Source organism: Pogona vitticeps, chromosome 4 (genome assembly GCF_051106095.1).
Source record: "Pogona vitticeps strain Pit_001003342236 chromosome 4, PviZW2.1, whole genome shotgun sequence".
In the NCBI taxonomy this organism is placed as follows: domain Eukaryota; kingdom Metazoa; phylum Chordata; class Lepidosauria; order Squamata; family Agamidae; genus Pogona; species Pogona vitticeps.
The window spans coordinates 161,207,346-161,223,305 of record NC_135786.1 but is presented as its reverse complement, the minus strand read 5'-3'; the positions used below and the strand labels follow the sequence as shown (position 1 = coordinate 161,223,305).

The window sequence follows — 15,960 nt, the reverse complement described above, 5'->3', positions numbered from 1 at the left end:
CCAGAGGTGTTATGAAGGATGAATTTTTAAAAAAACCCAAACAAACAAACAAAATCTTGCAGTCAAAAGGAAAAACCTTGGTTAATCACTGAGGAAATGTTTGAAATTGTTAACAACATATGAGAACCAAAAGTAAATGGTGGCAGGAAAAGGATCAGAATCCTAAAAATAAGAGATCTCTTCCATAAGATCTAAGAAGTTAAAGTGGAATTTAAATCAAAACCAGAAATGCAACAGGGGAATATACTATTGATCAGGATAAAACAAGGAGATGACCAAAAAATTATACTGAAGAACTATACAAAATAGATACAAGGTGAAAGATTCTTTTAAAGAAAAGGTGTTTGATGAAAACTTGCAATTTTAGAAAGTGAAATAAAAGCTACACTTAAAGCAATTGGAAAAATAAATTAACAGGAGTAGATCAGGAGTAGGCTGGCTGTAAGTTAGAAACAACTTGAAGGCATACAACAACATATACAATTATCTGAAAAATAAGTCATTGAGGTGCTAGTGAGAAACAAAGGGAGCAATCAGACAGTGATAGCAGATCACGTCTGATCACAGTGGAAAGTGGTGCTTCAGTGGGAATTATCTCCCTTAAACCAATCCTTCTATGCTTACAGAAATTGCTCCAGCCCAGCCCAGCCCACCCCAAAAAGAGAATCCCTGCCACTAGACCAAAATGTCTGGCTTGGGCTCATTCATGCTAGCCTTTACATCTTCTGATCAACAGAAAATAATTGGCACCAGTCCGTGCCACAAGAAGTCCAAAATGTGAGCTATTTCTTCATCTGATTGCATGCGAAGTAAATTCTGCAAGGCTAACATTTGTTCACCTCTGGTCTACCACATTCTTGTCTCTAGAAACACATGTCAAAGAGAAATGTGATACAGATCCTCAAGATTCTTCATGGCCAGTCAGTTGTAAAATGACTTCTGATCTTTGTGAAGAAGTGGAAGAAGCAACAGCCCTCCCTTACATTGAGCAGTTTGAAAAGGATGTTCAAGATGAAATTGTTCTCCTGGGCAACTCTGCATTGCAACAGGTCAGAGTGAGGTACCAATAGTCAACTTTCCTTTTTGCTTCTTGTGACAGAGCCAAAATGGTTTTATTGTTTCTTAAGTCTGTAAACTGAAGGCAATGTCAACACTGCCTAGATTAAGGATGGTGAATAGAGATGGACATGAATTGCCAGTTCGCTGGTTTGTGCTGATTCAGTGGACAGCCAAACAAGTGTTCTGAAGTTCCACACCCCACCCCTTGTGGTGGCCACCCATGTAGAAGCAGCATCTCAGCTTCCCTGCCCCATTTTCTCCAGGCTTTGTCTGTGAGTTGGCATCCACTGGAGGGGGCAGGTCGCTGAACTGCAGAACATCTGTTCGACTATCTGCTGAACTGGCATGAACTGCCAAATTGGCAGTCCCTATTTTTAAGGTTCAGGCTTGTCCATGGGGCTTACTATGCACTTCTGAGGCCTAAAGGACATACCTCAGAAAATAAAGGTGGTAGTTTTGTGCCCAGAGGGACTTCCTGACCGCGATCGGGAGTCGGGATCGTTACAGCACCTCTGAATGTTAATTCTTCTCATTGTTGCTGTCAATGTTGCTTGCCTACTAGACAGACAGAGAAGGGGGAGGGAGAGAGAGAGAGAGAGAGAGATGGAAACTTTGTTCCTTATAGAGTGATGCCTTGACTTAAGAACTTAATCCATATTGGAACGGTGGCTGTAAGTCAAAACATTCTCGTCAAAGCAGCATTTCCCATAGGAATGCATTGAAAACTGATTAATCCATTCCGGCTGTTTTTTGTCCTTATGTCAAGGCACGGTTCCTAAGTCAAAGCATTAGTTCCCATACGAACTAATGCAAAGCCGGTTAATCCGTACTCTACCACTAGGGGGAGAACTTTTTCTTTTTTCTTCTTTTAACCTAAGATGAACTTAGGTCAAAAAAGGGGCAGGAAAGTTTTTTTTTTCAGTTTGTAAGTCAAGACACAGTTCGTAACTCAAAGCAATATTTCGCATCCGGAGCTGTTCGTAACTCAAAACGTTCGTATGTTGGGGCATTCATAAGTCAAGGCACCACTGTTTTTATATCCATCTGTTTATATATTTTGGGGAAATATATTTGAAAAAATAAGTTTAGAGGTGACTTCAGGAAGTCATTCTGTGAAAAGATTCCATTGGGTGACCTCCTGGAATGAAAACTATGGGAAAAGAATATTTTATCAGTGGAAAATGGCTTAGACACCCGTTTCCATCATCCTCATCTTCTTGGGTAAGTTTTCTTTCAACTTCACTGGGGTTTTCCTTTCTGAGAAATGTTTTATGGCTAGCAGTGCTCCAGTAGAGGTGGAGAAAAGGGCCATAGAAACAGTCTTTACTGAGTTTTTCTCTGTCCTGTAGCTGGTTGCTGTGCAGAGAAGCTTTTCTGAGGAAATGGGGACTGTAAAGAAGGAGGAGGAATTGATCCCTTCCCTGCCATCATCTTTTTCTTGTTTCAGCAGAGCTGTATTAAGTGATACTTTGGATGTAATCACCTGCTTTTTCCTGAGAGTCAGTTCTGTATTTGTTAAAGTGTTGCAGGATGTCTGGACGCAACAGAAGAGAGAGATGAGTTTCAGGTATGGATAGGTCTCAGGCTATGGGCTGAAATGTCAGGGAGTCATTATGCTTCCCCAGCTGTTCAGGCAGAGAGCCAAATCTCAGGGTGATGTCTTCAAGTCCCATCACAGAGATGACGAAACACAGAAGGATATCAAGCGGACACAGGTAACATCAAGGGAATGTATGACGTATCAAGCAGGCTTTAGATCCAATACAGAAGAAATCTGCTCCCTTGAAGTCTGCTACAGGTGTGATCATCCAGGACTGAGCACAGCAGATGGGCCACTGGGTGCAGCACTACTCTGAACTATATTTCAGAGAGAATGTAGTAATCAAAGAGGCACTAAATAACATCGAGTGCCTGCCTGTCTTGGAAGAGTTGGACAGCGAACCAATTTCAGCAGAAATAAAAGCGGCCTTAGATTCCCTCGCCTCTGGCAAGGCACCTGGAAAGGATAACATCCCTGCTGAAGTGCTACAAAGGGCTCATCACCACCGAACTGTATGGAGTCTTTTATCTTTGCTGGAGCAAAGGTGGAGTACCACAGGACATGAAGGATGCAAACATCATTACATTGTATAAGAACAAAGGAGGCAGGGGCAACTGCAATAACCACCGTGGCATCTCTCTTCTTGTAGGGAAGCTGCTTGCCCATGCTGTGCTGAAGAGACTCCAAGTGCTTATAGACAGTGTCTATCCAGAATCACAGTGTGGATTTTGGGCTAATAGATCCACCACTGACATGGTATTCTCCCTCCGACAGTTGCAGGAGAAATGCAGGGAACAACAACAGCCACTGTTTGTGGCCTTCATAGATCTCACAAAGGCCTTTGACTTGCTTAGCAGGGATGGCCTTTTTAAAATACTTCCCAAGATTGGATGTCCACCTTGAGTCCTTAACATCATCAGGTCCTTTTATGAGGGAATGAAGAGCACTATAGTTTTTGATGGCTCAACATCAGACCCCTTTGACATCCGAAGCAGAGTGAAACAGGGTTTTGTCTTCGCACCAACCCTTTTTGGGATCTTTTTTGCTGTCATGCTAAAGCAGGCCTTTGGAACTGCAACAAAAGATGTCTATCTCCGGACTAGATCAGATGGAAAGCTCTTTAATCTCTCTAGATTGAGACCAAAGTCCAGCTGAAATGCATGCGGGACTTCGTCTTCACTGATGATGCAGCTGTTGTTGCCTACTCTGCTGAAGAACTCCAACAACTCACGGATCATTTTAGCAAGGCCTGCCATGACTTTGGACTAATAATCAGCCTGAAGAAAACACAAGTCATGGGCCAGGGCGTGGACTCGCCTCCCTCTATTACCATTTCCACGCAAGAATTGGAGGTTGTTCATGACTTTGTATACCTTCGCTCAACAATCTCTGATACTCTCTACCTAGATGTCGAGCTGGATAAACACATTGGCAAAGCAGCTACCATGTTCTCTAGACTCACAGCTTAATAAGAAGCTGATGGCATATACCAAGATCCAGGTCTATAGAGCCTGTGTCCTGAGCACAGTCCTGTACTGCAGTGAGTCCTGGACCCTTTGTGCATGGCAGGAGAGGAAGCTGAGCACCTTCCATATGCGTTGTCTCCGACGCATTTTTGGTATCACCTGGCAGGACAAAGTTCCAAATAGAGTAGTCCTAGAATGAGCTGGAATTTTTAGCGTATATACATTACTGAAATACCAATGTCTACATTGACTTGGGCATGTCGTGAAAATGGCTGATGGTCAGATTCCAAAAGATCTCCTGTATGGAGAATTAGTGCAGGGAAATCGCCCGAGAGAGAGGCCACAGCTGCGATACAGGGACATCTGCAAGTGGGATCTAAAGGCCTTAGGAATGGATCTGAACAGATGGGAAACCCTGACATCTGACCATTCAGCCTGGAGGCAGGCATTGCATCACAGCCTCTCCCAAGAGAAACTTGTCCAGCAGGCCAAGGCTAAAAGGCAGTCACGAAAGCAGCAAAACCAGGGATCTGGACAGGGGACAGATTGGGTTTGTCTTCAGTGTGGAAGGAATTGTCACTCTTGAATTGGCCTTCTCAGCCACACTAGAGGCTGTTCCAAGTCCTCCATACAGAGCATATTACCATAGTCTCTCGAGACTGAAGGATGCCTAGAGGTACATCAGCAGTGTGAAGCCTGGGATCACCTCCCCAAACTCTTTCTGCCCTGCCTCTAAAATATCACAATGGTCCACCTGTCTGACTTTACAAGTGCCCATCCTCTAATCTCAGGTTTTGCCTCTGAAATCATAGGAATGCTGCTGATTTTGACAACTCTAGGGCTTTGCTCAGGAGATGAAATGTTCACCTCTCTGCTAATCCCTAGGCTACTGATAATTAGACCATGGTGAAACTGAGGAAAGTCACTATGAACAACTGGTATCCATTGATTTGAAACAGAAGCTGTGATGCCATTCTAATCAATTGGTTATATTTTTGTAATGGTTTCCCCGATTGTTTTGCTTTTCCTTTATTTATAGAACTAGGAAGATACTATGTGACAGTAACAGAATTGACATTTAAACTGACCTGATCCAGTCTAACACAAGCTAAATGTTGTTTATCTTGTTTGCATAGCCCTTAGTGTCATTCTGTATAAATCAACTCCAAAGTAAGCAGTAGTGAGTTCAGTAGGTTTCATTTCTGTATTAGTGTGCACACGCTTGCAGTCTGAAAAATCTGTATAAATAGCAGGTGCATCATAGTACTATGAAATACAATGATTATGATAAAATCCTTCCGATGGTAAGTCTTACATTTACTGACTCTCTTTATGGAATGAAATACTGATGCCTTTTTTCTTTTTCTGTATCTTTGATTCATGGCTGACAATAAAAGCTAGTTGTTTTACTCTAGATCTCATAGCATTTTCTACCACAATAGACACTGGAATGTTTATAAAGGCTTATCTGTAACCATTGAATACCTTTCCTTAACTGGCAAGGGAGAATTTGAATCCAGATGTAATAGAACATATAGAATTTAATTAGCTCTTAATAGTCACAAGTGGAAGAGATAATTATTTAATTGGGGTTTTACCTTTTTATGGTAGTCTTAATTGATTTGTCACTTGCCTTCAGGTAGGGACTCAAAGGTATTACATTACTTACATGATACCTTGGAGGTTTCTACTGTACCTCTTTTCCCATTTGTTATTCTGTCATTTCCTTCTTCATTTGGACATAACACGGCCTGCAATGGAAAGGAATCTGAATATAAAGGAATCTAAAATTAAGCTGGTAACAGAGAGCATCTTGTTCTGTTGTTGGCACTAAGGTGCATTTGTGTTCTTTGGACTAACTCCTATTTATTCTGGTAACAAGATAGCCCAGTAAATATATGCTATGGTGTGTTTCATCATGAGTGTGGAAACGATTCTGTATTGTGTTAACATTACTATGCAGCTCATTTGCTTTCTGCAAGGTCGTTCTTTTTATACTACTTTTGTGGCCATTAAGGTGTGCATTTTGGGTTGTATTAGACTGGATTAGATTAGATTAAATGTCAGTACTACCACTTAGAGAGGGGCTGGCTGAGTGGTAGGAGGAGTGGTGAATACTGTACTTCCCTAGATCAACACAAGACTCCACCCTAAAAGAACCAGTATTAAGGCTTTTTACTCAAAATGGCCTCTCTGAATTCCACTATATTGGATGCCAACTGGCATGTTTCCAGCATTTCATGGGCAAGGTACTGTAACATGTTGTGGCTTCTCAGGTCCAAGCATTACTTGGACCTGAGAATCCTTGACAGATTGTCAAGATCCATCTCAGTCTGGCTTCAGGCCTCGGGATGGGAGTGAAACAGCTTTGGTAGCATTTGGTGGATGACCTACACTGGGGAATGGATGGAGGAGTACACCTTTGTTGGTTTAGCTGGAGTTCCCAGTGACTTTTGACACCCTAAACCTTGATATCCTTCTGTGTTTCCTCCCTGTGTTGGGACTTGAAGGCATGTTCTGGACTGGCAAAATCAAAAGGTGGTAGTGGGAGATTTTCAGTTCAGTGCCTTGGCTTTTCTCTTAGAGTCCCTCATGGTTCTGTTTCGTGCCTCATGTTCTCTATCATATACATGAAACTGCTGTGAGAAATTGTCCAGAGTTTCCATCTAATCTCAAGGAACCTGTCTCAATTCTAAATCAATGCTGAATGAGGGTGAACAAACTGAATAATGAATGAGGGTGAACAAACTGAAGCTTATTCCAGGCAAGGTAGAGGTGCTCCTGGTCAGTTGAAAGTCAGACCCAGGGAACAGGATGTCAACCTATCTTGAAACAGGTTACAATCCCTCTGAAGACTCAGTTTCTCAGTTTTAGTTTACTCATCAGTTCAGAGAACGTTCAGCCCATTCAAAATACTGCAGCCAGACTGCTGAGCAGGACTGATTACAGACATCCTATAATTGTATTGCTACAACAGTTCAAAGGCTACATGTCTGTTTCTGGGCCCAGTTCAAAGTGCTGATCTATAAAGTTCTTTATGCCTTTGGTCCAGGCTATTTCAAGGACCATATTTTCCCATATATTTGAGGTCTCCATGGGAGATAAAGCTTCCAACTTATACTGAGAGGGTGCATGTAGTCTACTACTACTGTTTGTATACATAGCAATTATCCTGTTAATTCTATGATGTACTTGCATCCTTATGTTTGCTATGTATACAAACAGTAGTAGTAGACTACATGCACCCTCTCAGTATAAGTTGGAAGCTTTATCTCTATGCTACTATATGCTATCCAATGGTCACCCATACTGGAACAAAATTAGACCATTAAGATTTAATATGAAATTGTTTCTATAGGACAAAAGTTGGTGTTTAACACAGTTGTATGGCCCTTTTCTTATTGTCCCTGCAGTGGATCCCAGATAATTCTCTACAAATATTGGTCCAGATTAAAACTGGGTGGTTGGATTATACCTTATGATAACTGTGATCAGGACATGTTTTATATCAATGGTGTCTCTGTCTGTCTGTCTGTCTGTCTGTCTGTCTGTCTGTCTGTCTGTCTGTCTCTCTCTCTCTCTCTCTCTCTCTCTCTCTCTGTGGGTTTAGAAGGCAATGGAAATTTTCAGTCAAGTGTAAAGAACAGCAGAACTGTGCCTATATCTCTGTACTTGGTAGTGAAGTCCTAAAACATTTGGTAAGACTTACGCCCAGAGAAGTGTGTAGGATGGTTTCCTAACATAAAGAAGAGCAACTCTTTTAAAAAAGAAAGATATACATTTTCATATTTTCACTTAACTGAATATCCTAGACATTGATAAATTGCTTTCTGGTGATGTGTGTGTGTTTAGTCGTTTAGTCGTGTCCGACTCTTCGTGACCCCATGGACCAGAGCACGCCAGGCCCTCCTGTCTTCTACTGCCTCCCGGAGTTGTGTCAGGTTCATGTTGGTTGCTTCGCAGACACTGTCCAGCCATCTAATCCTCGGTCGTCCCCTTCTCCTCTTGCCATCACACTTTCCCAACATCAGGGTCTTTTCCAGGGAGTCTTTTCTTCTCATTAGATGGCCAAAGTACTGGAGCCTCATCTTCAGGATCTGTCCTTCCAGTGAGCACTCAGGGTTGATTTCCTTTAGAACTGATAGGTTTGTTCTCCTTGCAGTCCAGGGGATTCTCAAGAGCCTCCTCCAGCACCACAATTCAAAGGCATCAATTCTTCGGCGGTCTGCTTTCTTTATGGTCCAGCTCTCGCTTCCATACATCACGACAGGAAAAACCATAGCTTTGACTATTCGGACTTTTGTTGGCAAGGTGATGTCTCTGCTTTTCAAGATGCTGTCCAGATTTGTCATCGCTTTCCTCCCAAGAAGAAGGCACCTTTTAATTTCAGGGCTGCTGTCTCCATCTGCAGTGACCATGGAGCCCAGGAAGATAAAATTTGACACTGCCTCCATATCTTCCCCTTCTATTTCCCAGGAGGTGATGGGACCAGTGGCCATGATCTTAGTTTTTTTGATGTTGAGTTTCAGACCGTTTTTTGCACTCTCCTCTTTCACTCTCATTACAAGGTTCTTTAATTCCTCCTCACTTTCTGCCATCAGAGTGGTATCATCTGCATATCGGAGGTTGTTGATATTTCTTCCGGCAATCTTAATTCCGGCTTGGGTTTCTTCCAGTCCAGCCTTCCGCATGATGTATTCTGCATATAAGTTAAATAAGCTGGGGGACAATATACAGCCTTGCCGTACTCCTTTCCCAATTTTGAACCACTCAGTTGTTCCATGACCAGTTCTAACTGTTGCTTCCTGTCCCACATATAGGTTTCTCAGGAGACAGATAAAGTGGTCAGGCACTCCCATTTCTTTAAGAACTTGCCATAGTTTGCTGTGGTCCACACAGTCAAAGGCTTTCGCATAGTCAATGAAGCAGAAGTAGATATTTTTCTGGTGATAGAAATGTTTAAATGTCTGAAGTTTTTCCATGTTCGCGAATACATTTTTCCATGTTCTTTATATTGTACACACATCAAACAATTAATGACAGGTATAATACTTGTGATTTTTCATTAAAAAGGATTAGATTTTTGTGGTCCAAAATAATACTAACAATGTATTTTTAGACATGTAATATGTGGTAATATGTAAGTAATCACAATATAGGTTTAAGATGGCAGGATGCATTGAATACTCAGGGTCTGGAAACACTTTGAAATAATGTTTTCAGTTCTACGTGTTTTGATGATGGAATTTCTGGTTCATGGAATATTGTATAAATATTCATCTGGAATATCTGGTTATTATCAGTGGCACAATGTTAAGCTCTCTGGTTGTTGGCATGTATATAACTGTCAGACTGTGCTATAGCCATATCTGGAAAGAGCTACATACATTTCTCTCTTTTGTGCTGTCACGTTGGAACCAACTTCTAGTGACCCAAAGGGGCTTTCAAGGTAAGTGAGATATGTAAGGAGTGGCTTTATCAATTCCACATCCCCAGTGAGTTACATGGCTGAGTTGGGATTCCAACCGAGGTCTCCTGAGTCTTAATTTGTCATTGTATCCATTACACCATGCTGGGAGTCTAACTTAGAGATATACAGTATGTGTGTTCTTTTTCTCTCTCATTCTGGCAAGCTATAGTGAATCAAAACTGTAATAAAATGCATGTGTTTTTAAATTTTTAATTATAATTTTTTTAAAAATTAAACTTTCTTTTGCATAGGATATGAAACATAAAGATATGTTCCAGAAATTTAATAGAAGACTTCCTAAAATACTTCAAAGGTATGCATTCGAAGTACAGTTTCTTACCCTTTTCAGCATTTTCTACCAGAGGACTGGAAAGTGATTGATAATTTCACATCTAAGATGTAATTTCTTTGGGCTAAATCTGACGATTACTTGCAAATAAAGTAAACCCACTGAATCAGTGAGACTCATATAAGTGTGACTTAGCAAGTTTCATTAATTCAATGAGTCTACACTAGTTGGGAATAAGAAATGGCTTTAACCTTCTGGGTTAAAGGGACGTGGTGGCACTGTGGGTTAAACCGCAGAAGCCTGTGCCGCAGGGTCAGAAGACCAGCGGTCATAAGATCAAATCCACGTGACGGAGTGAGCTCCCGTCACTTTGTCCCAGCTCCCGCCAACCTAGTGGTTCGAAAGCATGCAAATGTGAGTAGATAAATAGGGACCACCTTGGTGGGAAAGTAACAGCGTTCCGTGTCTAAGTCGCACTGGCCATGTGACCACGGAAGATTGTCTTCGGACAAAATGCTGGCTCTGTGGCTTGGAAACGGGGATGAGCACCGCCCCCTAGAGTCGAACACGACTGGACAAAAAATTGTCAAGGGGAACCTTTACCTTTTACCTTAACCTTCTGATAATACGTTTTGTCATAATGCACAATGGTTGTTTCTTAAGTCTCCATTCACTTGTTTTCCTCTGCTCCACTGACTCCCTCCTCTCACATACCAGTGATGCTACTACCCAATCACTGGCAAAATTAAGCTTTATCATTGATTACTTCAGCCACGTTAAACTGTAAAACTATTTTCTGTCAGGAATCAGCATCTCATGATGCCAAATGCCAGGGGCAACCAAGAACCACCTGCTTTAAATCCAGCATTTTAATACCTATAAATACATGGTACTGGTTTGCTGCTCAAAAGTCAGCATCACATAGGGAAGACCCATTTAAATAAAGCCAGTGGTACAGATGTCAACATGTTGGTGCCAGATTTGAGGTGCAAGTTGCTCCAATGAGGTATGTATGCTTGAAGACGAGGAGGGTTACCAGTATCTGCTGGATTTGGACAGCACGAACGTGGCCTGCTGTTTGTATTGGGTGGAAAAAACTGGCCTGCTCCAAACCTGCTGAAGTTGCCCACCTCATTGTGCCTGATCTTGCTGTCATGGGACAGTGGGAGCCTTCTCTCTTCAGGCAAGAAACAAGGTCCTACTCTCTTAATTTTACCACCATGTAATTGTTGCTGAACACCCCTCCCTTGGAGGCAGCAGTGTCTCTTTACCCTTCCCTGTACCCACTTCTGAGGAAGGAAGGAAGGAAGGAAGGAAGGAAGGAAGGAAGGAAGGAAGGAAGGAAGGAAGGAAGGAAGGAAGGAAGGAAGGAAGGAAGGAGGTAGGATGGCACAACAAGGTAAGTGTGACAAGTAAGAGCCATCTATTTTTATACTGCTGCTGGGCTGTCCTACTGCAGCTAAGGCAGTTGGAAGGGTTGTGCATAGTAAACCTCTCCACTGTGTAGGCAGTTTCTCTTTGATCATTTAAGGTACCTGGAAGAAATGTCTTTAGCATACTTTAAAATAGGTATTTTTGTACATAATTTCATACATTTTACTGGCCTTATCTTCCCTCATAATACCTGCTTCTTTGCATAAATTGAGCCACACAACAGGAAAGATTTTCCATTGGCCATCATAAAGAAAGGATGAAAGACCACCTGTTTTTTGGGAATATCATTTCCCATGTTTTAGTCAGCAGGTGCTATCTTGGTGCTATAAGCTGTGCACATAGTACTACAGTGATATCTACTGGTAAGAAAACAAGTATGTACAACTTAGTTACATTCTACATGTAACAGGGGCAGAAATTGGAATATTTTTCTTTTAAAAATAAAACAATTACTGTACAGTCATAGTTCCAGAGTTCCCAAAATTAGTTACAACTGCAGTTACAATTTTTAATGTACCTATCCCGCCCCATCTCCTTTCCCCAAAGAAACTAAAATAGTCACTTTTTAAAAATACACTGTACAGTTGCAGAAGTGTAGTTGTAAATGTGCATGCACAAAAAGGGCAGTGTTTGAAGCAGGCATGTTAAAAATGCAAAGTCAAATTTTACCATTCCATGAAAGTCATTTCATCATTTTTAAAATAACATTTGCTTTCCTCCTGTTTTTCAAATAAGACTGTCTTGACAAAAATAAAAATCTAGGGATGGTTTATTTGAATGCAGACACAAATGTTCAAAAACATCCTGTGCCATTTGGAGATGAGGGAGGACTAAATCGGAGATTAACCATGCTATCCTATCCAAGTCTTATCAGAATTAAGACCCACTGAATTCAAGCAAACATGCTGAAAAATCAGTAGAATGTCTTGGAGGAACAGGGACTGTTTTGTGAAACTGTTTCTTCCTGAATTACCAGTTAATTTTCATGAATTCATGGCCAAATAACCATTTCTTCCCAGCTCAACTACACACTAATCTCCTGCTTCTTGCAGTGCAGGGGGGAAAACAGAAAAAAAATGTTGCACCCCTAAAAGAGATCAAAATGGAGTAATGGAAACTGTTTACCTTCATAATTGTGTAATAGCTGCTAATAAAGGCAATAGATACAGTAGTTTAAAAGTAATAAAATCCACAACAAAGTGTATTTAATTTTAAATTGAATTGCAAGCAAATGGGTGTCCTAATGAACCCCTGTGTCAATGTAGCTCTAACCAAATTAAGTGAAATAATTTCCATCATGAGCAAACTAAATAAGTACAAAGTTTCAAACTGAACCATTCTTCCTGTGAAAAGAGGAATCATCTTGGAGGATTCATCTGCAGGAATTAAATTGTAAAGTTCACAATACAAGTTCCTTAATTCCATTTTTAGAGGAATTAGGTTAAGCTTTGTCTAACCTTCAGGTCAAGGAAGAAAGGGATGCCACAAAATCCTGAGGTGTTTATTTAGGGCAGTGTTTCCCATACGGGTGATAACTGAAGCATGGCTCTCCACCTGAATTAAAATTAGAGGCACACTTTCTCTCTCTCTTTCACTCACTCACTCACTTACTTTTACTTTTATTAGATTTTTATCCCGCCCCCCCCCCCAGACAAAGTCTACTCGGAGAGGCTTACATACATAATAAAAATATCACAGTAACAACATCATAAAACATAGCATGCTAAAAAAGTAGCATATGCTGACACTCTCACTCTGCCTCATTCACTGTCATCAGGTCATCTTCCTCTTGTAACCTTCTCTTGTTTTTGTTTTTTTTCAAGATAGATTTAATTAATTTTTACCAAAAAGAATCATGGAAAAATCACTCAACTAACAAACTGGACACACAGTGGAGTGTCAAGATTTGAAATTTTGTATGTATAGAGAGTGGAGATGGGCAGGAAGTGGAAAACCGCTAGTTCATGGTTCATGGCTAACCACAAACCACCACAACCCCCCTGAAAAGCAAACCAGTTCACAGTTTGTTTTTCTGGTTTGTTCCCCGGGAGGGGGGGAGCCCTACCTGCTCCTGCCGGCTCCTCCTGCACCTCCACCGCTCACTGCCTCTGAGGAAGGCGCCAGTGGAGGTGGGAGGAGCCACCAGGTAGGCAGAGACGACAGGGGCAGTCGGAAGGGGGCGGGCCTCCCCTTTTGGTGAACCAAACAAAGCACCAAAGGGAAAAAAAGGTTGATGTTTCATTTTGCTTTGGCAAAATAAGATCCCTGAATTAAGTCAGGAAACGAACCATGTACCATCCTGGCTTGTCAGGTTAGTTGGTTCGTGGTTCATTTCATGCCCGTCTCTAGTAGAGTGTTAAAATAATTCTGGAGGTGTAGAAAATGCAACCCTGAAAATATGCTACATTATGCTTTAAAAATGAAGTTTGAACAGCAGTTTGCTGAAACTCACTGCAAAACAATCCACTTTTCACCAAGTCTGAAAGCAAGGCCAATGTAAAATAATATTGCCTTGCATGAGAGAAACTCCTTCATACCAAACACTTGAGCATGGAGATAAACAAATGATAAGGGATACCTAACACTGGAAATGAAAATCATAACATTGAGGGGGAATTAATTTACTAGCACTTTATGCTCATGGCATTTTGTCTATCCATTAAACAGTACCAAGGAAATTACTATGGGGCCAGTTAGCTTTTCCTGCAGATGTAGGGACCCAGTTAGTCAAAATAAAGGCGTATAGTCTCCTGATTTATGGAAACCATATTTTGCCACACTGGTAAAAGCAATAAAGATTTCCACTGAAAAATTTCTGACCATTTATAGATATCAGCAGTTTACTATACTGGCAAAATCCAGTTGCTTACAATCAAAGGGATATGTAAACAACTGAGAGAAATATAAATATAGAACGCAAATAACACATACAGGCAACATGTATCATACAAGACACCACACACATGCACACACTGGATACCAACAACACATACATGAAGGAGTGTTAGGCGCTAGGTAGCTGCAGGTGCAGTGGCACAGCAGCAAAGAAATCATGCACTTTCCTCCATAAACTGACTTGACTGGATGAGGACTCTTGTCATGTGTTCCCGTACTAAAAGGCTAGATTGCTCAAAAGTTATAAAGTGTTTTAGTTTTTAGTAATATATACATATTCTCCCTTTTTAGACTAAAAGCTCCAGCATTTTTCAAATATAATAAAATCATTATTGTTGATATTTTAATTGAACCTTTTATGCCCCGGAACAAGATGATGATGACGATTATGATGATGATTATCCTCCTCCTCCTCCTCCTCGACCACCACCATACTACTACTACTACTGCTGGTGCTGGTGCTGGTACTACTACTACTACTACTACTACTACTACTACTACTACTACTACTACTACTACTACTACTAATAATAATAATAATAATAATAATAATAATAATAATAATAATAATAATAATAATAATAATAATAATAATAATAATAATTTTCCCCGCCTTTCTCCTTAAAAAGGATCCAAGGTGGCGTACATCATTTAAAGCTAAGAACAATGAGTATATAAATGCAGCTTACATCATTAAAATTCAATATTAAAGCTAAAATAATAAGTTTACAAATATTTAAAAGGAACAAACAAATACAAATCTGAGAAACAGTAGAAATAGTAAACACAAACAGTACCAAAAGTACATTTGAATCAGTAAGGCATAACAATCCATTTAAAAACCTTACTCAGCCAGGCAGTCACTGAAGGAAAGCTCACCTGATGAGAAAGGCCTTTGCCTGCTTGCAGAAGCACAGCAAAGATGGGGCTAGTCTGGCCTTCTGTGGGAGGGAGTTCCAAAGTCTGGGAGCAACAACAGAGAAGGCCCTCTCCTGTGTCCCCACCGAATGCACCCGTGAAGGTGGTGGGACCAAGAGAAAGGCCTCTCCTGATGATCTTAACACCCAAGATGGCTCATAATGGGAGACACAATTTTTGAGATAGCTTGGGCCCAAGCCATTCAGGGCTTTATAGGTTAGAACCAGCATTTTGAATTATGCCCGGAAATGGATCGGAAGCTAGATGGAGCTGCTGTAACAGGGGTTTGTGTGATCCTTGTAACCAGTCACAGTCAGCAATTAACCGATAAATTCTACACCCCAAACCAACATTGACAGACTAATAAAAATTAAATTAGAAACAAATCCTAACTATAATCTAAATCATGGTGGGATCAGATGACTCATGTGGAACCAGCTCAGGAGAGGATGTTCTTGAAAGCTTCTTAAAAATATATAGTCTTTAAGATCTTCTTGAAGGTTGGGAGCAGAGGGGCTTGTATTTGCCTGCAACTGATATTTAATCTCATATACTTTTAAACATCTGTGCCTATGGTTTTTCTCATAGCTATAAGAATGTTTTCAATACATTTTGAATGTTTTTTTAATTTCATTTTGTGCATGTGGAACATAGATGTAATATAGACAAATAAAGCTTGTAGGAATAGATAAGCTGATATTGCCTGGAATCGTTGCAACAATGAAGCAACCTTTACTTTTATCATATGCCCAGAGAAATTTTGATATGACTGGAAATTGCTATCTAGTTTCATTCTGGAATTAATCCTAAATGGGATAAATGCCAACTGTGATGAACACAGGCTTCTGATTCTTCCTAAAGGTGTATAAAATTCTCTGGGCTCCTAGGA

The 15,960-nt window shown here is 40.7% G+C and overlaps 1 protein-coding gene and 1 long non-coding RNA gene across 2 annotated transcripts in view; one reads left to right on the top strand and one right to left on the bottom strand.

The window, feature by feature from the left end:
- Positions 1–15,960, bottom strand: part of LOC144589216 (uncharacterized) — a 641,777-nt gene that overhangs the window by 460,346 nt on the left and 165,471 nt on the right. The window lies entirely within an intron of this gene.
- The window catches only part of LOC110080853 (uncharacterized), a 124,548-nt gene that overhangs the window by 53,654 nt on the left and 54,934 nt on the right, over positions 1–15,960 (top strand). Inside the window, exons 6-7 of the mRNA XM_078391731.1 lie at positions 868–1,049; positions 9,787–9,848. Coding sequence (XP_078247857.1) covers positions 868–1,049; positions 9,787–9,848 — 244 coding nt within the window. The remainder of the gene's footprint in view (positions 1–867; positions 1,050–9,786; positions 9,849–15,960) is intronic.